We start from the raw sequence: 26,007 nt of genomic DNA on the forward strand, positions 1-26,007 counted from the left end.
TTTTTTGTCACAGTCTTTGCTGTATTCCCTGCCAGTCAAACCACAGGCAACAAAAAATGCTGAAAAAGACTGAATGTAACATTTTTTTCCCCCCCAAAAGACTGATTAAACAATTAAACGTCAAAATAATCAATCATTAAGACAGAGAATCAAAGACATGATAGATTAAAGAGAAAATGGCACAGTTACAGATAATGGCCCTTATTTGTCAAGTGAACGCATGACTCGCAGAACTTTTCCAGGAAACTTTTTTTAGCAAACAGCTGTCCGTTTAAAAACTGTCATCCCCACTGCTGTTAAAACATGAATCCTCCCTAAGAAGACAAACAAACATAGATGTCCGTTTTCTTTTTCCGTACGAAAGGCTGGACCAGTGAAGGTGTAGACAATTAAGTTAAATGCATCTGAAGCACTAGAGGGAGCTTGGCTCCAAATACTTGGCAAAGACAGTGTAGCTGCACTTAGGCTTGTTTAAAACTGCCCTTCAAAAATACTTGTGTGAAAACACTTAATTCTGATCAAAGGTTAAACAAGACAGTGTGACCGCAGATGCCAGTTTCCAATTTTGGATCTCGTTGTGTGTCGCTACTCTTTACTGCACAATGCTGTGTCAGTCACATCCAGATAAATGAAGGCCAGTATCTTAAAAGATAGGAGATAAAAATCAACAGCATCAATACTGTTCAGCCATCATTAATAGGGTCAGAGATGACCAGCCGGTGAAGGGGTGGCTTCCCTGCCCCCTGCCGGTGCCGTCATTGTACTGCTCCCAAATATACCCTGCTTCAACATACTGTCTATAAACATTATTGATAATGTTAGTCCTGAGTTCCTCATAAAGAACAGCTGCCTTCTCTTGGTATGGCCCTTCTGTGTGGCTGTAGTAGTGGAGCGCTCTGACTGCCAAGTAGTTGATGTTAATCCAGATAGGTCCTCTCCAGTAGGGGGCATCGTGTTCTGTATTTCGCTTCATGTACAGTGGATCGGACTTCGAGAGCGATCGCAGGCCGTAGGGTGTCCACAGCTTATTGGAGTCTCTCATATCCCGGAAGATATGCTCCAGCTTGGGTGAGTCGGGCTGGAGAATCTGCAGTAAGAACGGGAACAAGCTAACATAACCCAAAGCATTAACATGCTGCACTTTGGGGGCCCTGCGGACAGAGCGAACGAGACGAGCTATGGGGAACTGATGACGAGGCTGCCCTGGAGGTACGTACACCTTCTCCCTCTGCAAGGATACATCCTCTGTGTGGTTGCCAAAGTCACTGAAAGCACGGTGTTGTTCTGACCAGTGGAGCTCACTGAGCAGGTTGTTGTCACTGAGCACTTTGTGTGAGAGCTGGTAGTCCTCGTGGGGCTCGCCCAGAAGCTGAGCTACTTTAGCCATGATGCCTGAGGACAATGCCATCCAGCAGTGCAAGTCAACGTGACGCTCATCTGCTGAGGGGTGTGAGGCCCGTGGGTAGTCATCCAGCCCAGAGGTCAAGGTCTTGGGATTGAGAAACAGATTGGTGTCCTTGTCGCGTCCACGCCAGCGGTAAGAATTGGGTAGGGGCCCCGTCTGTGTGGTGTTGTACCATTCATACCAGGTTTTGAGCCTAGGGAAGAGCCGTCGGAGGAAATGCAAGGTTGGCTGAGATGCTGCCTTGTCTGGAGTGGATGAGAGTTGTTCAATAAGCTCCTGAAGCACTAAGAAAAGCGTAGGGGGGTTGGCGTTCTCGTTTCGTTGAACAATAAATTCAGCTGGGACTTTGCTGCGAGCCTCATCTCCAAGAATCTGCTCACGGGGGATCCAACCCTCCATATTCATCAGGTCTATCCAGTGGGCAATGACCTCCCTCGTCACCTGGGGATCCCACTTACTCAACAGCAGCTGGTGAAAGCCCTCATCCCAAAGGAATCCTCTGGGAAAGAATGAGCGTGATGGAACAGCGGTGAATAAAGCACCTTCGGGATAAAGGAGAGGGTATTCATTGTAGACCGACTGTACTACCGACTGCCCAAAGAAGTAGCCCATTCCGCCCAGCATGTTGCTGAGTGCTGCCTTGCCGAATTTAATATATGCCTGGCTAAAACCTTTCTTCTCAAGGCCAAAAGCTTTCTCAAACTTTGCATCAAACTCCGCTTTTCTCTTCTCCAGCTCCTGAGTCATGATGGAGCCCACCAGCTGGTTGGGGCGATCGTGAAAGCTTCCAGATTCAAACAGAACCTCAATTTGGAAAGGTGTCTGAACAGTCACCTGGTACACCACAAAGTCGCTTTCCTTCCTCTGGTCAGGTTTCTGCTGGTTTTGGTGGTGGGGGGGTTTGTAGGTGTCTACACCGATGTAATGCTTCTTCTCGCCGGACGGAGGGCTATACACAAACCTGCGGTTCAGACTGTACTTCACAATGTCGGTCAGCTTCTCCAGACCAGGAGACACAGTCTGAAGGTAGTTGTAGCTGAAAAAGACAGAAAACTAGCATTGACTGCCGTGTAGTCCCAAATCAGTTGAATAAACACAAAACCTCACAGTGTATTTTGTATTCAGCTACAACTATTAAGCAACCTTAACTGAACTTAGCACACTGTAGCTTAACTTCTGATATCTCCTGCTGTATTAATGACTCGGAGTTTGAACAGAAGGTCACAATAAAACTTCATCATGCCCCTTCCCACAGTTAATCACTGGAACAGTTCATATACAATTCTTATCATTTCTATCCGTGCATACTGTACTTTGCTATTTTGCTATGCTGGTCTTCTCTGGCCCTCTTCAAAGTGCAAAATACTCCTTCTCCCTGTAAATGCTGCTAGCAGAAAGCTAGCATAATCCTCATCCACTCAATAAAAAACAACAACAGTTTTTTCCCGATGTGAACAACACCTTCACTGCACTAATATCCTCTGTTGTTTCAGCAGTACATTAGTTTTTTTCTTTTATTTTTGTACTGGTTGTAAAATGTTTTGTACATATTCGTCTAAAATAAACGTCACAATGTTGAGAAAACCTGTATCATCAAATCTGAAAATCTTCATCTGCTGACATCTAGTGGTTAGATTTTTTTTCTTTTTTAGGTACTCTAGTAATAATTAGGATCACTCTAAATCACACCACAAAACACCATCCAAGACACTGCAACATAATTAAAATGTTATGGCTCATTCAAGTCATGATTCTCTACTAGAAATTCATTTGTGTTTGCTGACTTAGGACTCCTGCCTACTACACGAGTGGATGTTTTCACCGTTCTATCAAGGTTTACCTTAAATCACTGACTGATAATTGGAATTTTTGGCAGCTGTACTATATTTATTAAAGTTTAGACCACTTTTTTTTTTGCATATCCTTGACCCTGATAATTCTGAGCAGCCTCTCAAAAGTATGTTCTCTCCAACTTCTTTGCCTTTGTATTTAGTGTACCATTTTTCCTATTCACGTTTGGACTCATACACTCACGTGGCGTATTTAGCACTGGACAACTCCCCAGTGACAGGCTTTCGGAAGGTGATCTTAAAGTTTCCAAGCTCCTCTGAGAAACCGGTGATGGAAGCGAGGCGATTCCTCTCTTCTACGTGAGCCTGCAGCGAGCCCTGCGCGTCTGCTGCTGCGTAAAACATCAGAGAGATGACTGGTGCCTGGGGGGCGGAGCTCTGGTGGTTGAAGAACAACATACAAATCACCAGTGGAAGAACATAAATACATTTAAAATATATAAACTTAGATGACAGAATATTATCAGCTGCTTTTGATCGTGTAAAATAACAGCTGCGGCCGTGCAAAGTTATAACTCACATGCTGTTTGGCTGTGACCCTCCACGTCCAGTCTCCTCCATGATCCCCTCCCATCCTCTTAACAAACTCGGTGGTCAGCGTGAAATCGTTGTCTCGGATTTCTTGGACGCCAAAGGTGAGGCCATCGTGCATGAGCCAGCCGTAGCCTTGAAGGCGATCGCCCTGCTCACATGTGTGCCTGAGATTCATGTCCAAGTCAGAAAACTGACGCATCCACATCATGCCTGACAAGATTTTTACATAAACGGAAAAGAAAAATTCAGTTGAAAGCAATAAACTTGTAAAATTATGCTCAGGATTATGTGGCAATCTGCAAATAGTACCTCAAAATGTACCGTAAGTAGTCCTGTCAACTAATTATCAATAATATTAAGTGCGGTCAAAGTGTTCTTAATTTTGGGAAGCACTTTTCTTCAGTCTTTGTTTTTTTAATAAAATTTTACAGTTAAATATATTTTTTTACTTTATATGTTTGTTTCATTTCAACCAAGGATGCTGAGTAGGTAAGTGGAGCTTCAAGGCACAGCTAAACCTTCCTGTTTAAAACCATTGAAACAATAAACACACTATACACTGTGGTCGTAAAGGGCTGGACGTGATCATCAATATTACTCAGGTAAGCTGTGGTGTTTAAATGATGCTCAGTTGACTCTAATGATCCCAGTGTGCCAAGAAAATATATCCCATGCCCTTACACCACCGTCAGCCTGAACCGTTGTGTGCATGCTACTTACGCCAAATTCTGATCCTAAAATATGAATGCTTGCAGCAGAAATCAAACGTTTTTCCAATCTTCCGATGTCCAATTTTGGTGAACGTGTCGAAATTGTAGCCTCAATTTCTTAATTAACAGGAGTGATCGTCTGCAATCTTCTGCTGTCTGCCTGCCTCAAGGTTCAATGTGCTGTACGTTCAGAGATGCTCTTCTGCATACTTTGGTTGTAACGAGTGATTGGGGGCGATTGTGGCTCGACAGTTGGGAGTTCGCCTTGTAATCGGAAGGTTGCTGGTTCGAGCCCTGGCTTGGATAGTCTTGGTCGTTGTGTACTTGGGCAAGGCACTTCACCTACCGCCTACTGGTGTTGGCCAGAAGGGTCGATATGGCAGCCTCGCTTCTGTCAGTCTGCCCCAGGGCAGCTGTGGCTACAACTGTAGCTTGCCTCCACCAGTGTGTGAATGTGAGAGTGAATGGGTGGATGACTGGGTGTGTAAAGTGCTTTTAAAGTCCCCTAGAGGGGACTAGTAAAAGCGCTATACAAATACAGGCCATTTACCATTATTTGAGTTACTGTGGTCTTCCTTTGGCTGTTATCCCACCAACAAGGTATTCTCCGTAAACCATACAGATGGTTGTGTGGGACGATCCCAGTCCATCAGCAGTTGCTGCAACCCTCAGGTCAGCCTGTATGGCATCAACAACCATGCCATATTCAAAGTCCCTTCAATCACCTTTCTTCCTCATTTACCAGCTGAACTTCAGCAGGTCAACCTTTAGCATGTCTCCATGCCTAAATGTGTTAAGCTGCTATGATGTGATTGGCTGATATTTGTGTTAATGAGCACTCGAACATGTGCCACTAATGAAATGGCCAGCATATTCATAGACACTTGTTTTTCTGAGATGTAGTAAGTTGAAGCTACATTTGTAATCTATGGCAGTTTGTGGGGTTTGAAAGGTTAAAAAAATGATTTTTCACAGTCTTTCACCAGAGTTGAACGAACAATAAAATCACAAAGACAAATGTGTTTTTCTAACATGTCATTTTGGGAAACACTAACCTCAACAAGTGGCCACATTGCTATATTGTTTCTTAGACATTCATTATTAAATATTCTGATGTTTAAAATACAATAAGTCGCTGTTTTTCCTTAAAACATTTAATGACACAAGTGTTTAGCCTTAGCCTGACTCTAAATGTGTGAGCATACCTGTCACAATAGACCTGGGACTCCTTGTTTTCATGCCAAAGTAGACCTGAGGCCTGTATGACCCCCAGAACCTCTCTGGGGAAACCTTGGCATCGGTGCTATTGGCATCCAGGACGTGAGGAGACGGATGCAGGGTCACCACCCTTTTAGCCAGGCTGGATCTCATGTAGATGGCATAAAAGAACCAGATGAGGCTGAATATGCAGAGACCAATTGAGATGTTAATGAACATTTTCCCAATATTGACTTTCTTTTTCTTGTCCTTGCGGTGAAATGCAGAGGGCTTCTCATCTTTCCGTGGAGGTGGAGCAGCTTCACCCGTCACCACCCTCTTCCTCTGCCTGCCCATCCTACCCTACAGAAGCTAGGAAAAAGACAACAAAGAAAGAGTTAAGATTTATCATGCTGATTCTCATCATTGATAAATATTATGGGATAAATAAATCAATTTCAAAAGTTCCAAGCCTGGACACTTCAGGAAGGGTATCCAGTGTAAAATCATGGGCAAATCAAGCATACGGATCATCAAAAATGAGACTACCATACCGGATCAGCCAGGCCAGGGTTATCAATGACAGGCTCCGATGCTATTGTCCAGCAACGGGGTGCCAGTGGCCACAGCTGTCATAAATGACTGATAGATGAAGAGAAGGAAGGTTGAAGTATTATGTGAGCAGGAAGCATCACGTCAAGTGCTTTGGAGACAAAGTTAGAGAGCCAAGGCTGAGACGATTAGGACGTGTGCAGAGGAGGGATAGTGGATGCTGAATATGGAGCTGCCAAGCAGGGGGAGAAGTGGAAGACCACGGAGAAGGTTCGTGGATGTCTACGATAGGGTGCAGACAGAGGCAGCTGATCTGTGTTGGAGACCCCGAGATGAGAAGAAATTGTAGTCTTGCAATATAGCAAGTATAAAAAAGCGCTAACTCTAACATCGATGAAATCAGACCGAGGAGGCAGGACTCATGACGGGGACTAAAGCATATAACCCAGAAATATCCAGGAAAACATTCATCTAGTAAAATGCATCCTTATTAAACTTATCAGTCCTGAAGGAATGTGCAGGTTCACGTAGTCTCGAGCATAAAAACGCGGTCTAGCTTGATAACCTTGCATTGTGTACAGGAGCCGGAAGTGTCGACTTCATAAAGCATTTTTATAAATGTATCCTATTCACACGCAGAGGTCTCGATTTCAGCAGCCATTTCCCGACACCTGTTTAACACGGTGAACTAGTTCCTCGCCCCTACACCCCGGCAATGCAATGTCGCCTGCAGGCTGCACGCTACTCGCTAGTTGCCTCAATGCTAACGTGAGTTGGTAGGACTAACAGCTGTCTGTCGCGGTATATTTTGGCCTTAGTTAGCCTGCAGGCGATTAAATTCAGATTCATTTATCATTTCTAGCTACATGTTCATTGAGCAAACCGTCACCGACCTGTCCAAACACCAGAGTCTCAGCCGATCATTATCCGTACTTGGCTAAGCTTGCTAGCCACTTCCTGGTTACTGCTCGCTTCCACTGACGTGTCTATGTTCTCCCTACCGCAAGCCGATGATGTCATCCAATGATTTACCGCTTGCCTCTCAAATAATAATAATAATAATATTTATAATTAGAATAAATGTAAAAGTAACGCTTAGAAGGCCGTTTCAATTCATTTAAGCGTTAAAAATAAGAGTTTTATAAACCACTGCATACAAGCAAGTATAGATTTTACTAAACAAAAAGTAGTAGGATTTTAACCATGAACTGTATATGGTATATTTTACACACCGCGAATTAATTTAACGCACATTTATCTCAACCAGTTTATTTATACTGTAGGAATAGTAAAGCTATGCTAGGTTAAACCAGAGCCACATATGTCCTTAAAGGGCCAGAGTCTTGAAAGAAAACCAGTCCAAACCTCAGGGCCCAGCATCTTGGTTACAGATTTTAATAAACGCTGATTAAATCAGTGTGTGTTAAATGAGTGGACCCCGTGATTCAGTAGCTTGTAGAACAAACTTGTAGCATCAGTAACTTGAATTGTTTTCAGCTTAACTTTAGCAGCACATCATTTTGGAGGATGTTTCTCACTCTGCTTTACTTCGTTAAGGTTTGCAGGCATTTCTTTATGCACAGCTCCCTTAAGGTCTTGTCATAGTATTTTTCAGTCGGGTTGAGGTCTGGACTCTGAGTCAGACTGGATTCTTGGCTGGTTGTAGATTTGCTGCCGTGTTTGAGATTATTGTCCTGTTCCATGAAGTTAATTTGAACCAAGCTGTAGTTTTGGGACAGAATATTTTGGTATACAGAGGAGTTCATGATCAACTCAGTGACTGAAAGGTACCACGGCCCCATGGCTGCAAAACAAGCACAAATCATGACTCTCCCACCAACGTGCTTGACAGTTGGCATGAGATTTTTCTACCAAGTCGTCGTGTTAGGTTTTCACCAAATGTGGTGCTGTGTTTCATGGCAGGACATCTCCACTTTGATCTCCTCTGTGCAAAGGACATTGTTCCAGAAGTCCTGTGGTTTCTTCAGATAAAGTTTGCAAATCTATCCTGTGCTGCCATGTTCTTTTTAAGAAAGAGACTTGTGTGACCTGGTGGTGAATTTCCTGGAATGTCTACTCTTGGGAAGATCAGTAACTGTCTTAAATGTTTTCCACTGGTGAATTTTTTTCCCTCAGACTTAAGAATTATGGATTCAAATTGGGAGCACGGTGGTTAGCACTGTTGCCGCACAGCAAGAAGGTCCTGAGTTCAATTCCACCATCAGGCCGGGGTCTTTCTGTGTGGAGTTTGCATGTTCTCCCCGTGTTTGCGTGGGTTCCCTCCGGGTACTCCGGCTTCCTCCCACCGTCCAAAGACATGCAGCTTGTGGGGATAGGTTAATTGGATAATCCAAATTGCCACTAGGTGTGAATGTGCGAATGAATGTGAGTGCGAATGGTTGTCTGTCCCTGTGTGTTGGCCCTGTGACAGACTGGCGACCTGTCCAGGGTGTACCCTGCCTCTTGCCCTATGACAGCTGGGATAGGCTCCCGCGCCCCCCGTGACCCTGAAAAGGATAAGCGGAAGCGGATGGATGGATTCAAATTGTTTGGAAATGGCATTATAAATCTTCCCAGACTGACGGGCAGCAACAGGTGCTTTTCTATGATCTTTGATGTTTTTAATCCTGTAAACTCACCTGAATGTACCAGATCACAATTGCTGATTATCAGTTTATTCCACAAAAATAAACACAATTAAGTACTAGTACTAGTTTTTGTAAAATAATTAGAAGATGCATTATGTTGTGCATTGTTGTTCATCTGAGCTTTAAGTAGTTTAAGTAAAAGATTGTGTCATTTCCTTTTCACGTGACTGTATATTTCTGGTTTTCCAACCTTACTTACCCACCTGCGCTGCTCGCATGAATGACAAAATACAGAAACTTCAATTTGTTACTTTTTTTAATGAATGAAATATATTTATTATAACTTTGGTCAACATGTAAAACTGTAAGACAGGGGCAGAAAAAGTCTCAATGACCGTTTTCCAAGAAAAGCTGGGGTTGTCTTTACACATGCATTAAACTTAATCCATTAAAGACAATTACCAGACGACGCCATCTAGATCGGCTCTGCACACCGAAGGCTACCCTGTCCAGAATCAACTGCTGACCACGTGGCTGTAAATACATGAGTTAACTGCAAGCAGAGTGCTCAAAATATTGCTCATTTATTTATTTTGAAATCACATTAACCCCAATTTATCTTCATTTTCAGAAATGGCTTCTGAAGTGTATTTGCCCTGATGCAAATTTCAGATAAACACCCAAATAGTGCCCAAAACACCTTTTGCTTTCACTGGTGCTTTACGAAAGTAAACATTTGGCTTCAACGCCCAAAATTCAAGGAGGAAAAAAAGAAATCATCACTGTTCATAAAACATTAATGAACAACTTAAACAAGAGGTACGAAACATGGCATCCTCGAAATAAGGACAGAAGCTGAAGAGTTTTAGATCCTTTCTGCCCAGCTAAATTACTAAGTGCTCACTGGATACGGTATGCTCTGTCCCTCTGAGTGCACGTTTCCATTTATAGCACATTATGTGAATGAAAACAAAATAAAAAGTAAAGACACGGTAACAGGTGAAATTAAGCAAGAGACAAATAAAACCAATTAATCTCCCACGTAACCCAGCCTGTCCCCCTGCAGCTCTGACTTGTGTTATTCTTGACAAACAGGTACAAAGACTGAGGCAAAAGTGTCACATAAACCCTCAGAGAATATTCATCACAAAAAGGTCAAAAGAAAAAAAAAGAAAAAGAAAGCAGTGACGAACAAGATGATGGGATCTGAACCCAGGCCGTTCTTTTCGGTTTACTTCCACCAAACGTCAACAAACGCTGGTTTTGACTGATGACATTATAAACATTACCAGGAGAGGAACAAGGAAACATTAGACCGCAGGCATGTCCGGTTTCAGGGAAACATGCTGGAGCAGAAACAGGGTGTAAGAACCAGTAGACACCCCCTCCTCTTCCTGCTGCTGCTGATGCCCCCCTCTTCCTCCTGCAGATTAGGTCTTGATCATCCCTCCATCTCCTTCGCTGACAAAACGCTTCCGCCCTCTAGTGGAGAAAGTCAAGACAGAAATGTTTTAGTGTTGGTAGGCAGCTCACAGAATCACAGATAAAGACATGGCACGTTTCATATTTTCTCACTGAGAACAAAACAACAGCAAGTTGTCCGCTGTCCAAAAAGCGCAGTGCAATCAAGAAATCACCGGGCCTTTACTGAAAATGTAACAGTGTATGTGTGACTCGTTTTTAAAGATTCACATCTTATCCTGGAGCAAGATCAGGAAGCCAGAAAATACTGACAGATTTGTATTTAAGTAACATCAGAGCATGAAAATGTGTGATACGTGTTCTTTGGAAGCTGTAGTTTGTCCTCCAACTGACAGCCAGCGCTGTTGGACGGGTTTAAAGGTTTGTTCTAGTCTATCCTTAACACGTGGAAGACATTGCATGAGCACACGAGTCTGCTGTTGGAACTGTGAGTGACGTCACTCTACGAGTTAAAAGCACTTAGAAGTAGAAAAAGGCGCTGGTGTAAATGAGGCTTGAAGTGAGAGAGCAATTTGAGTTTTGCACTATATAAGTACCAGCTCATTTAAAGGGACTTATGTTTGATCGTTTTGTTTTGTTATGGATAAATGTGGAATTACACCTTCACTTCACACCTTTATTGTCAACAGGGACAAGACATGTTATTTTCCGGATTCTCTCTGAAACTTTCAGTGGAACGGACTGGAAATCATTGACAATAAACCCCAATTCACCTGGAGGGACAGGCATCCCTCAGCTGTTTGGTGATGACAGACTCCTGATAGCAGAGGTCCACAAAAGTCTCCATGATAGAGTGGGCATGTGGCACATCTAGGCTGATTTCAGGCAGCTCATCATAGACGCGCTGGAAACCCTGCAGGAGAAAAAAAAATGTATAAGTAGTAATACGAAAGTGATGCAGTGCATAAAATGGTAGAAAATAAAAGGAGACTAACCCTGTTCATCTGATCAACAGTGATGAGGCCCGTTTTCCAGAAGGACTGCAGGAGCTTCATCATCATATGAGTGGCAGTGTCACCTTTAGACTCCAGCACCATCACTACAGCCTGGAAAATTAATTCAGAAATTGAATTTAAAATCTTTCTCCTCACATACAAGGTCTCGAATAATCAGATCCCATCTTATCTTGAAGACCTCACAGTACCGTATCACTTCAATACAGCACTTCACTCTCAGACTGCTACCTTACTCGTGGTTCCCAGGATATTTAATAGTAGAATGGGAGAAAGAGCCTTCAGCTTTCAGGAACAGGCTCCCAGTTTGGAAATGGGAAACAGACACCCTGTTTACTTTTAAGATTAAGCTTAAATCTTTTCTTTTTGATAAAGAGTATAAAGAATACAGTTAGGGCTGTAGCAGGTGACCCTGAATCCTCCCTTAGTTATGCTTCAACAGATCTAAGCTGCTGAAGGCTTCCCATGATGGGAAGGGAGTTTTTTTCTTCCCACTTTCACCACATGTGTGCTTATACAGGGTCATCTGCTTGTTGGGGTTTCTCTGTATTGTTGAAGAGTCTTTTTTTAAACAATATAAAGCACTTTTAGGAAACTGCTGTTGTGATTTGGCAGTATATAAATAAAATTGAAGTGAAATAGACGCACAATACCGAGAAACACGCACCAAGTATCATCGTCCGATCAATGAATCGAACTAAGAGAATCGAGGCCAGTAATCATCAACATTCTCTGAGCTGAACATTTTACAGCATTGTAAAGTGTTTCAGCCTACAGCCGAGGCAACTGTTAGACTAACATGAGACAGGACAAGGGGGGGTAAAACTGCCACGACTGTGCTCTCCTCAGTTGTGCTCTTTGCAGACCTTGGACTGCGTGAAAAATCAGTTTTTGACGTCTGCCCGAAAAGTAAAACTGGCTGTACTACAATTAGCTGCATAACATTGTGCTAATCTTAGCAGGAACCCACAAGGTCACACAAGGAAGCAGAATTATCACCGCTGCCATACGTGCACTAAGCGTGCATCTGTTTGCACTCGGTCTAATATTGAACAGAAAAACTTGCCATCCAAGACTGAGCTTGTCAACTGTGTGCACATTTGAAATTTGGTAACCAGTAATCTGTTTATACTTACACAAGGACACATTTTGGTTTGACTGATTTGAAGTGAGCTTAGCGAATACATGTACTGCAAATAAGAGACAATCACTGCCAAACACACAGTGTCCTTGGCAGAAAGGAGAAATGACTGTCACCGATCAGTTTCTTTTTTTTTTTCTTCCCAGTGTTGCTGTTCAGTTTACTTGACTCGACACCAGAGACAGAAAACACTTAAAAAAAAAAAAAGGCTCAGTTTACAGATTTTAATTCCTATCCTGTTATGTGTGAAGAACAAGTAGAAAAAAAATAAACCTTCTACTTTGTTTGACCTCACTTGACTTGAACAAATAAAAAGCTGTGGATACCTCATAGACCAGCTCATGGTGGAAATGAGGCACTTCCAGGTCCCGGAGACAGTGCTCCGCCTCCGACACGTCTCCTGATATCAGATACTCTTTGAGCAGAAGATTCATCTGAAACAAACACAAACAGCCACGTTAGCAGTGTGTGGCAACGGTATCAAACACAGCTGAAGACTGAACTGATGCATTGCTGCCGCATCAGTTGAGCTGCAGGTCAAACACTCATCAAGACTAACTACCCACATTTAATTGGGTAGTTAGTTAAGAGTAGGTATAAAAGGATAAAGAGCCATGCATACAGTGTTCTACACTGAATTATCCCAGTGCTTACTCTCACCCATGTTTATGTATAATAAACATGGGTGAGAGTATCCAGAAATGTAAGATAATCTTTTCTGTTAGGAGCTGCAGTAGGAAAACATGTCTTCTGGCATCAAAATCCACAAGCAGGAAAAACGCTAACTAGAGCCCTGTACCTTCTTTCAGGCTTGCTCATTTAAAAACATCCACTCATGATGGGAGACTCTGGCCAATCACAGATTGTTTTAGACCAGCTCAGGTGAGCAATTTAAGTGAGTGTAAAGAACAACAAAAAGAAATGTTCAAATCCAACGTAGAGCCAGAAATCATACATGTGAAGCACATCAAGGCACATGATGGTGGGAGGAGATCAGAAGAGAGGAGAGAACGAGCTGCACAAGGAAGGCTTGCTATCAAATTGCTCCTTTTCTTTTTTCTTCTTTTTTTTTTTACTGCCAAATTACAGAATCTGCAAATAACCAGACAACATTTAAAGCACCTGCCTATGAAATATTTTCATCTAGCCATTACTCCAGGAATAACCCAACCTTCATCTGGGAAATAAAATCTATCATGAAATGTTTAACGTTCCCGACAGAAAGAAAAACATTTCTTTGTTTGCACTTCTGCTTGAATTTTCAGTCTCCGCTCCGTTTTTATAGCAGGCTCGGTTATGTCACTCGCTGCAGATCTGCACGTACATCAGGAAGCATGGTTTTACTTCAACCTATTTATGGAACAATTAGTCATTCGATTCGAGCGCGTGATTGATCCAAGATGCTTAAAACACTGAGCATGACCAACACTTCTGAGTCAACTTTGGATCCGATTCAGCGACGGGTCTGAAAGCTACCGAGGCTGACACACCGCTCTCACTCGCACTCTTTAAATGTTGCACAACTTACAGTTTGGGTTTGTTTTCCTCAAGTGGAACTCCCACATTGTCCACACCCACATTCACACGGCAACAAAATCCCAGATTACTCAAGAGTGATTGTAAACAAAAACAAACCAGAGAAACAAAAGACAGAGTAGCAGAGCCCATCAGCACAAGCACACGCAGATGATTACTTATTATGATTACTTATTAAGCCATTTTCAATAAAAAATAAGTTAAAAAAGTAAATTGTGATTGAAGTGTCGACTTTCAACTTTAATTCAAGGTTTTTAACAAGAGTTTTGTGTTAACTGTCTAACAATTACATCCATTTTTATACACAGCGCTCCATTTTCAGAGGCTTAAACATAATTGGACAAACTAACAATTTTAAACATAAAGACTGTTTTCATATTTGGATGAAAAATCCTTTGCACTGCATTTGACTGCCTAAAGTCTGGAAGCCAAATGCTGCGTCGCCTCCCTTGAGATGCTCTGCCTTCAGTCGCTGCGTGTTCGTGGGTTTTTCTGCCTTCAGTTTTGTCTTTACCAACTAAAAATCACGCTCTACTGGGTTGAGATCAGGTGACTGACTTGGCCCCTGAGTATCTCATTTCTTTGCCTCAAGAAAATCTAGAGTTGCTTTTGCAGGGCTTTGGCTCATTATCTACTTGTGCTGTGAAGCGTCGTCCAATCGGTTTTGCAGAATTTGGCTGAATCTGAACAGAGAGCATAGCCCCGCCCACTTCCGTCCATCCTGCTACTTCTATCAGCAGCCACATCATCAATAAACACTAGTGGGCCGGCTGCATACGCACCTGTGCCGCAATGCTGCCTCCACGATGATCATCATGTATGTTTTGGATTATGAGTCGTTTCTCTTCTCTAAGCACACTTTATCATCATCAGTCCAAATCATTTTCCCCCCCAAAGTCTTAATTTGCCCTTCTTGTTCTTGAGTGAAACTCACGGAAACCATGGAAACAACTATTAACCTCCACTTTGGTGTTGTTGAGAATGCAGCAGATTGTTGATCTGGTCACTCCTAAAGTTTTTGTTCTCTCCAACTGGTTTTATTTTAGTTTTTCAGCCTAATGATACACTGCCTCTACCGCAGTGAGATCTCCTCGAGCCTCATATTTAAAATTAAAGTGCCAAGCTATAAAACAGAAATGTAACATTTTCAATTAACCTCTAATATGATGATCTCCAGATGGATCAGCTGCCATTAAATAAGAGAATAGGCCTCACCTGGCCATGAAATTGCTCATCAGTCAGCTGAATTAATTTGGAGCTTCTGGAAAAAAGCAGGTCATTGTGCATAAAAATACTGGTGACCACAAGTGCTGCCCCTGAGCCTCCTAGCAGACAGCTATGGAATCAATTTCAAAATCCTATGTATCAAATTCAGTAGATTTTCATAAAACTTTACCTCTGACCCCTGATTCTTAGGTCAAGGTCACTAAGATCCAAACTTGTCCCAAGATTTTAAGTAGATGAACCTACGGTATCATTTTAAAACTCCTACATTGCATCGCTCTCACGTTGTTGCATTCACAAACGTACGTGTCCATTGCCCCTGCCCACCTGGCAGGGTGACAACAATACCCCATTTTTAAGCAATTAACAAGGTCCTTTTTTTAAACCCCATAATTTAAAAGGAGGAAATGAATTATTAATCAATATGTTCGCTTGTACTGATGCAAAAATGTCATCACTGTCCAGAAACATATGGACCTAAGTGTACATGAAGTTGCACGGTACACTCTGCACTAATCCTCTGTCCTCCATCCTCCGGCCTGCGACCTAGAAACCAATTTCAGTACGCCACGTTAAAGCGTGTCTCAGTTCATAATGTGCATCACACGAGCAGAGGAGAGAGAAGGCTTGTTGTGTCAAATCCTGTCTCCTTGTGTCTTTCCCTCGCCTCCTCACACCTTTAGAGGGAGGGATCAAGACACAAGGAGAGGAATCGATTGAGACTGTCTTAATTTTAATCATTTATTTATTATGTTATTGCAGGACACACTGGGTTTTTTAAATCTATGCATATGTTGACGCTTATAAGGTGATTTAAATTAAATCATGTTTATATTCTCACACACTGTTTATTGTATTGATTTGGCAGAAAGAGACTCTACTGTGAGAGTGTGTTTGTTTATGTCTGCCCCTCCCATGCCTTTTTTTTTTTTTTTTTTGAAATTCTCACTTCTCAGGGGGGAAAAAATCTTTGCTGACACAGCAGCTAGACTTTGGCTCTCTACCCAGCATGCACCGTTTTCGCCCTGCTTACATTACATAATGTAATAAACACTTGGAACTCCGATGTGAGGGATTCACTATGATATCACAAGCGAGCGACTTATCAGTTTCTGAATGGGGTGAGGCTTACCTCTTTGATGAGATGTTTGACAGGTCTCAGACCTCCGCCGACACCCCACACGTTGTCCAGGCGAACCATCTCCCTCTTCATGGACAGCAGCACTGCAGCGCGGTCTAAAGCCACTCTAAAGAAAAGGATCACAGTTAGGTGGAGGGGAAGGGTGGCAGGGGCACAATACAGCCTTTCTTACAACGCGCTGAACTGCGGCTTTCACCTGGCATGCTCACAGTCCACTTTGCCCTTGTAGCAGTCCAGGAATGACATGTGGAGGACGTGGTCTGCGATGGCTCTGGCTATAAACTGGCCTAACATCTGCAAGGAACAGGAGAAAAGATTAAGCGAACCAAGTGAAGCCAGTGTAACAAACATGCCCGACTAACATTTGTTTTATTATTTAGTTTTAGCTCTTAAATTTATTAGGCCTCTGCACTGCTGAAGGTGGCGATCTAGTATGCAACATTTTGCTGCCTAGTAATAGAGGAAAGATACAAAGAGCATGTGTAATATTTGAAGAGGATTTGTGTGCACCTTTGGGATAAAAAGGAGTGGTTTACACTTAACCATGGTTGATCTTTTAAGCCTGTTAAACCCTGCAGTGCCTCTCCACCCTCTGAAGCACACAGTTATATTTGGTAGCATATCTGTGACTGCTTCTTCCCATCATGCATCAGCTCTACCTGCGGGGCATCCGGTGTGTCCAGGATGAGGTCCGGGAGCTCTTTAAGCATCTTATCGAAAGCTCGCCCCATCTCACTTTGCGACAGCATCTTCCCCGACAGATCAGACAGCAGGCGGGAGGTCAGTTCTCTGTGGCTCGCCTTGCCTTCGAGGGACAGGGACACGGCCAGAGAGGAGAACTCGTACTTGTGCTGGCCCAAATTGAGCTCCTTCAACAGCATCTGATAGGGTTTGGAGGGAGAACTGCATTTAGTTTTTACAGTTTAAGCATTTTCAAAAATGACCCCAAAACACAAACACATTATGCTTTTCAAAAGCGAGAGACACAAACCGAAGCCTAATCAGGCCCAGACAATCAAAGCACAGTGCGAGTGCAGGCCCCTGAGAGAGGGAGTGCCTTCGTGTGCTTGGTACCCGTGCATAGAGTGAGCACAGCCCAATAAACCTGTTGTTAAAAGCTCCACATTACTTCAGTTATCCAGCTTTGTTCTTTAAACCTGCTCACTCTTGGTCAGCATGCACACAGTTCAAAAGCTTTATTATAATTACTTACCTGAACCTCTTTTGTGTCCCCGTGCTCAAAGTACTCCTGTACAATCGGGTTCACCATTTTCTCAAGTTCCTTCTCGTCTATCTCGGGCACGACCGTCTCGTAGACCGTATCCCCCTGTGTAAAAAATACACATACGTGGCGTCAGTCAGAAACAAGCACGCACAGCAGAGCGGATGCACGTTCATTACTGAATTTCTCATCAGCTTTGTTTCAGGATTATATGAAGTATTTTCAACAATTCTAAAATAGTCAGTTCAACTTACAGTACTGTGCAAAAGTCTTAAGCCAAGTTTTAAGTTTGGATTCATCACTCCATAAGACCTGTTAAAACTGATTTTCAGCCCATTTCTTGTGTAATGTGATATTCCTCAGCCTTCTTCAGAATGGCGTCTTGAGAGTTACCCTTCCACTGAGACCATTTCTGATGTCATAGGTGTCAGGCTTTCAGATAAAACTTACTTTCATCTGCTGTAGATATTTTAAGCCTAATAGCTCTTAGGAAATTACATTATTGGTGCAAAAATAAATTTTTATGACAGTCAACCTGTTATCTTTAGTGTTCTTATAGATTGAACTCAAGAAATGGGAACACACTGTGTGGACTTGTAGCAACAAAATGCTTGAATTGTTTTTTGTCTGTTGTCTGTTATGTGTAGACAACACTGGTTCATCCTCGAATTAGGCGGCCTTTTTATGCTTGAATGAGTCGTAGTTCAGTGTTAAGGAGCTTAAAGAAAATTCTTTTAAAATACGAAGAAACGAGTTTTCACAAGAGCATCCATATTCATTCTTGAGGTGCTTTTCTTTCCGTTATCAAAGCTCTGAACATCCACCAGATCCCCAGAGAGCTGTGCAAGACTCACACTGAGTTTGTGTTTCTGCCCAAAGAAACCAGAAGTTGTTACCTTTAAAAGTCTCACAACCATTTTGACCTTTCAGTTCTTCTATTGAAAACTTTTCGTTTTTGGGCATACCAATAACTCCACAGAAGATGTGTAAACATAACACTGACTGAAAACAGGCTACCGGTGAGCTTTAACCTAAACTTCTGTCTCAACACTTGTATTTACAAATTCCAAGGATATGAGTAAACTAACGTTCAGCTGAGGTTTTGAACAACCTGGAGCACAAATGATAATCTCAGTGCAGGCTAACATATACATTTCTACAAGTCCTCTTAATTATTTGAGTTATTTTAAGGAAAAACCATCTCCTAAAAATAATTAGTCAAAGAAGAGGAAAGAGGCATTCCAGCGTGTTACAGTTCCCATTTCTAGGCAGCTCCTTTATCAGGTGATCTGTGCAGTCTGATTCAAAGTCCACAGTCTGCACATGTCTCGTCTATTTTTCTGTACCACTCTGTCCCAGTTCCCTTTTAACAGTCGACATCTTTACGCCACCTTCGTGTTCCAGTCAAGGCTGAAATCACACCGGCTTTTCTGAGCCATTTCCAAACAGTTATTAGCATTTCACAGACAGAAGCGCCGTTCCCAGTCCGCATTCAGTCACAAGTGCAGCAAGAGACAAACAAACTCGGCCTTCGGCGTCACATGGATGATAACGGGGTTAAAGATTGCAAATAGTGTTGACTGCAATGGGACGGAGCCATCTGGATTTAAGAAACGTGCTAGCAGACCAATTTTTTTTAACGGGTTTCAAACAAAGCTTGTTAATATTTTTGATATGAAAACAGTCTTGTATTTCCCGGGAAATCCTACTGTCAACATTTCCGGTGTTTCTGCGTAGCATGAGAGATTGATTACAATGTATCTCATCAGCAGTTCAGAATCAGAACGTGGACATAAAGAGATAAAGGATGCCATCCAATGCACTGACTGCTGGAAGGGAAAAACAAACAAACAAAACCCCCTGACTGCTGGATGCCAGCATTTGAAAGCAAAGGACTTACAGATATAAAACAAACCTGCTAGCAGATAATCTGAAGTGTTAAAAGACAAACCCCCCAGCGGCCTCACCTGATAAGATTCATCATAGTTGGGGTCATGTATGTCGGGCTCCTCATCTTCGTAAACCATCCCAGCAGCTCCCCAAACTCCTTTACCACCTGCCCCACCTGAACACGAAGAGTCAGCATTAACAGTCAGCAGTATAACTGCTGACAGTATGATGCACTGCTTCAAATGTAACTGCACTGCTACTATAATGGCATATGCTTGCATTGCATTGAGTAGGTGACGGCTACGCACTATTCAAAAGGTGCCACATCAATTAGAGCGGTGAAAGCACCAGATGCAGCAATGCAGTTTTGGACAGATTCAGAAAGAAGGTACATCGCTAATAACCCTTTTCCATTAGTATCTACTTGGCACGACTCAACATGGTCTTTAGGGTTTCACCTGGTACCGAGTAGTTTTTAAGTACGTACTCGGGTGGGATTCCAAACAATTCGAGGCGATCTGAAAAAGTGATGACATTTTTGAAACCCAGCATCGAGGGGAATTGGCTGCAGAGAAACAACACTGTGGTCCTCGAGTCTGACAAAATGCCAGAGTGAGGAGCAGGTATGCAATTGCCTCAATGTCCGCCTTTGTTGTAGCGTTCGTGTTGCAAACAAATGATGTCACTGGACGTTCTGTTGTGTTGCTATAACAGCCCCTTGAGTCGCGTTTAGCCGATCCAAGTAGAATTTAATGGAAAAAGGGCTGAAAATCGCAGCAGACTGCAAATTATACCTTTTTTTGGCAGGCCTCTGCCTTTGCCCGTTCTGGATTTCCGGTCATTGGTGTTGACTTTGCCTTTCGGGCTGTGCGGGTCACCACCCGCCACTTCTCCCGACTCTGAGAAAGACTCGCTGGTGGAGTTGCGAGACGAGGATTTGCGCAGGCGACGCTTGGCTTTAGCTTTCAGACGAGCCTCGTGGAGTGCCTTTTCCTGGGGCGTCCAGTTGCCGTTCACCTCGGCCTCATTCAGCGAGTCATCGTCGTCGCTGTACGGATGGTTAGCCTCCGTCACGGTGCCACCGGGAGCAAACCTCCCTGCAGTGAGAGGAGTAGATTTGTTCGTTAATGAACTGGTCTACACTGTGACAGACAACCTTATAAAAGTACACAGAATGGCCAAAAGTATACAGACAATAAATATAAAGTTTTTATAGCACGTCTTTGTCCTGTCTCCATCCCCTAACCCCAACCGGTCGCTGCAGATGGCTGCCCTTCCCTGAGGCTGGTTCTGCTGGAGGTTTCTTCCTGTTCAAAGGGAGTTTTCTGATTGGTAGATGGATCATCTACCAACGTCGCCTTTAAAAATAGTTTTTCACAGTGGAAAACTTTGAATATTATTTGAGTGACTTTAAAAAACATCAGCACTCTCAAATGTTCCCAGCTTTGCCCATAAGGCGTGTGTGACGACTGCAAAAAAACAAAGGACACACTGACAAGAACGGAAGCCACAGTAAAAGGTAAACATTAAACTACTATTTAGTAACAACACACGCGTCTAAAAATAATCCAGCACTAGTTTTCTGAACAATAACACAGACGACTCAAATCACCTACAGCAGAGGACTGATTTCTGAGGTAAGCAACTTTCATAAAAACTGCTCATGTCTGAGTAAAACACAAAAAAATAAACACATTTTAAAAAGTGAGTTTAAAAGGCGCAGCTCTGTTACTAAAGCCAAGTTTGGCTGCAAGCCTGAGCAGTTAATGGTGACTGTATTTCCCGGGGATGTTTACAAAGCCAAGACTCACTCTGGTAAGACGACATGGCAACATTTAACCTATCGGTGTTGTGCAAGAAGGCTCGCTTTGTGACTTTTTCTGCATAACAGCTGCACGACTATAGCAAAATAGTACATACCGAAGGTTTACGGGCCAACTTCCAGTCTTAATTTTGCTTGCATTTGCAAACAATCAAGTGCACCCTTCAGCTAATACACTGGCTTTCTGCCCACCTGTGTGTGTCAGGGCAGTGTTTTGCACAGCAAACCAAAGGTCACATAACAGGCAAAACATTATTCAGGAAGTCTGCAGTGCAAACTTACTCGCATGCATAGTTTTTTGACACTCACCAGCAATATCAGAAGACATAAGGTGGATTGAGTCGGTATTTTAATACACTTCTCTTCTATGGGTGTATGGAGAAAAAAAAAGGGAACATAAATTAACCGTAAGTTAGCTTCTTACAAGCGTGGTGAAACAAACAACAAACCAACAAGTGTGACTGGAGCTGCGATGCAGGCATGGAGGGAGGAGGGAGCGAGCAAAGGAGAGCACATGCTGTAGAAATGCTGACACCAGTTTTTTTTTTTGTTTTTTTTTAACTCCTCTATGTTCTCGCGGTCTGTGGGGCGCAGCTAGAGTGGACTTGACTACATATGGCATGGCTGGGTCCATGAATGATCACATGACAGCACTGTAGGAGTGAGGGAAAGCAGCAGGAGGAATGCCTGAGGGTGAAATTAATACTCAGCACCCTAATGCATGGCTCCAAAAGGAAATTGTGGAGTTATAGCCATACAGGTTATAAGGACAAGCTGAAAACACACACAGGGAGTCCCAGCAACAGACAAGTATCCAAAAAAAAAAAAAAAAAAAAAGGAGAACCAACTGAAACTTGTGGTTTCCTGCTTTTCTTTTTTTCCTTTTAAATGACATTACAACAAAACAACACATCTGCAGAGTTCACAGTAAAGTTAATAACAAAGAAAAGGAAGGAGGAACCATCCTGATTTAACCTGTTGAAGTAAAAGTAGCACCACACCCTGGCCTTCCAAAACCTGTAAACAACCGACCACGTGTCACCTCCTCCTCCTTTGGTTCCTCCTCCCTCCCCAGCACAGGCTACAAGGGCCTGTCGGGGCAGTAAATTAGGAACTACCCAATGGCAAAGTGCCAAACACACAACTGACCAACTGGAAAGGAGCAGAAAAATGAGAAGGCACAGAGAAAGAAAAAAAAAAAGCAGTTTGCAAAGACAAGAGTTGCATAAGCGAATGTAAGCAAATCCAACCAAGCCTGCTAACTTTTAGACTCTACAAAGACCACGTGGCTGTCTTCTTAAAACAGGCCTGAGTGTCACCGTCGCAGTCCTGTAAAACTGCAACAACAAATCGCACACTGGTCTTTAACACTAACACTGCACACCTACTAGAGCACTCAATGGAAACTTCCCCCTCCCACCCACTTAACACACATACAGATATAGGCAGACGCAGGCCAGCGCAGGACCTCTGCCCTGCATGACGTATGGGAGCTAGTCGCTGGCAGAGAACATGATCGGCCCAGTTCAGCTTTAAGTATCTGCACGACCGAGGCGTGCATGAATGAGAAGAAGGTCAGTGGAGCAGAGTTTTTACATTACTCCAAAGGGACGCACCTAGTTTATCAAAGCTGTAAATATAGTACGTGTGCTGCCCAAGTATGAAGTTAGATGTATGCAGCAACTACAGCAAGTTCTTTTTAGTCAAAGCACAATGTCTGCATGTAGTCAAAGCCATTGATGTGTAGATGACGGATATATTTAACATGTTCACTCTCAAAGAAAGCTTCAGCTGACACACCCTACCCTCTAACAAATACTCACACTCAGGTGTAGTCTGCACATACAAGGGCTTCACAAAAGGTAAATATGCACGGCACAAACTACTACTCTCAGTTTCAGAGGGTTAAAATCAAGAGTAGCTGTAAATATATACACATCTTTCTACATTAACTCAAGCAAATGTGAGTGGGATGTCCTTTGGGGCCAAATAAGCATCTGCACCATGATAAAAGAGGGGGTAGGGTGTGGATGTCTTTGAGGTTTAACTGTCATTTCAGTTTAATGAAAGGAAACTCCGACTGAATTTTTCCTTAAAAACATGTACCAGGCACTTAGCCTAAACTTGGATGGTGATTTGTGCTTAAATATACAACTGCAGCGGGCTCACAAGCAGGCCACACGTGCAACAACAAAAAAAAGACAGAAAAAAAAAAGAAAGTGCTCGGTCCTTGTTTTTTTTTATGCTGGAAACGTTTGTTGGCTGCAGAACAACAATGACAATGATAAAGTGCTCACAAAAGATTAGAGCTACTCTGATAAACAGTCGAGAGGCTGATGGCTCGTTTTGTTATCATCAGCCAATCACTCTTGTGTTGTCAAGCACGGGCGGTTTGCTCAGCTTACGAACCAAAGGGCCTGATGGTGTGTGCAAACATGTTTTTCACAAATGTGAAGAGGTAACAAAAGAAGAGCAGCCACAAAGAGCTCCAACGTGATGTTTATGGCCACGATGCCCTTAATGCACATTTATACACATGCTCTCCCTCTGAAGAGATCACAGACCTGCTCCCACACTGTGGGGAAGCATCCTGCTCACAGGGGCAGTGTCTAATTTTTAGACCAAGGTTTTTTTTTATAGAATCCCCTTTAAATCCGCGCCAGATGACCATAAAGAGGAGGATAAATGCAAACGCTGCGCTGCCATTAGTCGATTGTGTTGGTGTAATAAGAATAAAAGCTGCAAGAAGCTCCAAAACTATTTCCAGGGTCAAATACTTTTGCACTTGACACAGTTTTGAAAGTGAGGAGAGGCTTGTTCTGTTGCAGAAGTTCCCATTTAAACCCAGTAGATGGGATGTTCTGGCAGTGCAAAGCCATCACTTCAGCCACTAATAGCTCATCTTATTACACCTTAATTAACACCTAACAGCAGCACCTTGTTGCAGAACTGACAGAAACGGCCTAAAGGTCTGATCATCTGGGCGGATTAATACGACTTTACACCCACTACTGTGTGAGCTCAGACTGATCCACGACCTAACGAGGAGCCGTTCTCCTTCTTGTTTTCCAAGCCAGACAATAGACTCTTTGACTGTGTCTGTCGCAACCTCATCAATGAGGCTTGACCTTCAAGGACGTTAATGCAGAAATACCCATCCGTGCACACATGCTCTCACTACTATGACATACCAATAATGCACCATGTGGGGTGTCACATATACATACATATATGTATATACAGACACACACACACACACACATATAGTCTGCACAGACAACCTTGGGACAGGCAGCTGCAGGGCGTTTTCAGGCAAACACAAACCAATGGGAGATTATGGTAAGTGTGATCCATACAACCGTGGCGCTAATAATGCATTTCTTATGTAACACTTAAATGCACTGCAACGCAGAGCTTATGTAAGGTTTCGCTGTTGGCTCGTATTCTGGAGTGGGCTGTACATTTCCACATCACCGTCGAAACCATGTGGGTCATGTTACCATAAAACAACAATAACAACAACAACAACAACAAATAGAGCGCAATGATCATCAAAACCATCGCTCATATAAGGCAAAAAACAAACAAGCAACCTCGGTTTCGTTTCTATCTATGATCAAACACGGTGATATCTTCCGCAAACCCGGATCTCAACATATGACTCGGTACAGGATATTGAGGTTTCATATCTGCACAGCTTTTAAAACACGCAGGGTGACATGGTGCCACGCGCACGCACAGACGGAGGAATCGTGTCTTTCAAACAACGTCAGCTTAAACACAAACTCCTTTCTTTGTTCGTTTTTGTGTGTGCGCGCTTCCTTGGCATCGAAGATGGACTATAAGGAAAAGTCTCAACGACGACTCACAAAAGCGGAAGTAAGCACGATCTCGTCCAATCAAAAGCGCGAAAGGGTTAAATGTAAAAGCAAACCAACAGCAAGCTTACAAAAGAAAAAAAAACAGTAAAAATACAAATGGGGTTTGGTGCGAGTCGAAAACGTGTCGAAAGCGCAAATTTTTAGAAAAATAGATTCAGATTTATTTTTAATATTTTGCACCCACCACCGCCTCCCTGTGTGTGCGTGTCTGGTTTTTTAAACGGAGCACATGGTGGTGGGAGCATGGCTGGCGCTGCAGACAGTCCCATGCGAGGAGGGACAATGGATCGAGCGAGGAGGCCCCATCTGTGTGGCTGCTTCTCCGAGGCTTCGCATCGAGGTTGGATCCACTCACCGTCGGCCTGAGGAGCGGTGTCCATGTCGGTCGCCATGGCGCTCTCTCTTCAAATGCTCGATTAAAAACCCCTGGCGGTGCACTCCTCCTCCCGTCGAGCTGCCGTTAGCTGCAAGAGGGCCCCCACTAAAATAAAATAATAAAAAAAATTAAATAGCAGTCCTGCAGGTCAAACCTCTGCACAGCAGCCTCGTTTACTGTGAGTTTTACGGGCAAGAGAGACGGAGGACAAAGCTGGAGTGTCTTTTTCGTGCTTAGCTTAGAGAGGGGTAAAAAAAAAAGATGAGTAAAAATGAGTGAAGGCGCGAGATGGAGGAGTTCAGTCCTCTTGTCCGCGTGCACAGCTGGGGTGTAAAGTTAAAAAAAAAACAATCACGCTGTGCGGGGGGGAAAGGAAGCGGGTGAACTAGTTGAAGAGCATTTCATCAAACAACCTGGAAGATAAACAAAGTCTGTTTTTAACTTTGCAGGAGCGACGCGAGAGGAGTCACGTGTCCAAAACGCGGACGGGGAGTGGTCAGCGC

General features: G+C 43.2%; 2 protein-coding genes across 4 annotated transcripts; both read right to left on the bottom strand.

The window, feature by feature from the left end:
* Window positions 1-15: 15 nt before the first annotated feature.
* On the bottom strand, window positions 16-7,271 carry mogs (mannosyl-oligosaccharide glucosidase). Of its 2 annotated transcripts, none has more exons than XM_085161828.1 (5): window positions 7,142-7,271; window positions 5,705-6,068; window positions 3,776-3,999; window positions 3,440-3,633; window positions 16-2,441 (listed from the first exon to the last, which is right to left on the bottom strand). In XM_085161828.1, the coding sequence occupies exons 2-5, from the start codon at window positions 6,051-6,053 to the stop codon at window positions 674-676; spliced, it is 2,535 nt and encodes an 844-aa protein (XP_085017954.1). In that variant the 5' UTR covers window positions 6,054-6,068; window positions 7,142-7,271; the 3' UTR covers window positions 16-673. The 2 variants fall into 2 exon arrangements, with proteins under 2 accessions (XP_085017954.1, XP_085017955.1); XM_085161829.1 differs by lacking the exon at window positions 7,142-7,271 and adding an exon at window positions 6,251-7,135.
* A 1,863-nt stretch (window positions 7,272-9,134) lies between these two features.
* On the bottom strand, window positions 9,135-25,965 carry pdcd4a (programmed cell death 4a). Of its 2 annotated transcripts, none has more exons than XM_085161843.1 (11): window positions 25,484-25,965; window positions 20,220-20,522; window positions 19,503-19,600; window positions 17,527-17,640; window positions 16,973-17,194; window positions 16,510-16,607; window positions 16,305-16,419; window positions 12,739-12,846; window positions 11,254-11,364; window positions 11,032-11,171; window positions 9,135-10,318 (listed from the first exon to the last, which is right to left on the bottom strand). In XM_085161843.1, the coding sequence occupies exons 1-11, from the start codon at window positions 25,518-25,520 to the stop codon at window positions 10,267-10,269; spliced, it is 1,398 nt and encodes a 465-aa protein (XP_085017969.1). In that variant the 5' UTR covers window positions 25,521-25,965; the 3' UTR covers window positions 9,135-10,266. The 2 variants fall into 2 exon arrangements, with proteins under 2 accessions (XP_085017969.1, XP_085017970.1); XM_085161844.1 differs by lacking the exon at window positions 25,484-25,965 and adding an exon at window positions 21,557-25,473.
* Between the last annotated feature and the right edge of the window lie 42 nt (window positions 25,966-26,007).

The sequence above is a fragment of the Neolamprologus multifasciatus genome, chromosome 6 (assembly GCF_963576455.1).
Source record: "Neolamprologus multifasciatus chromosome 6, fNeoMul1.2, whole genome shotgun sequence".
Taxonomy (NCBI): domain Eukaryota; kingdom Metazoa; phylum Chordata; class Actinopteri; order Cichliformes; family Cichlidae; genus Neolamprologus; species Neolamprologus multifasciatus.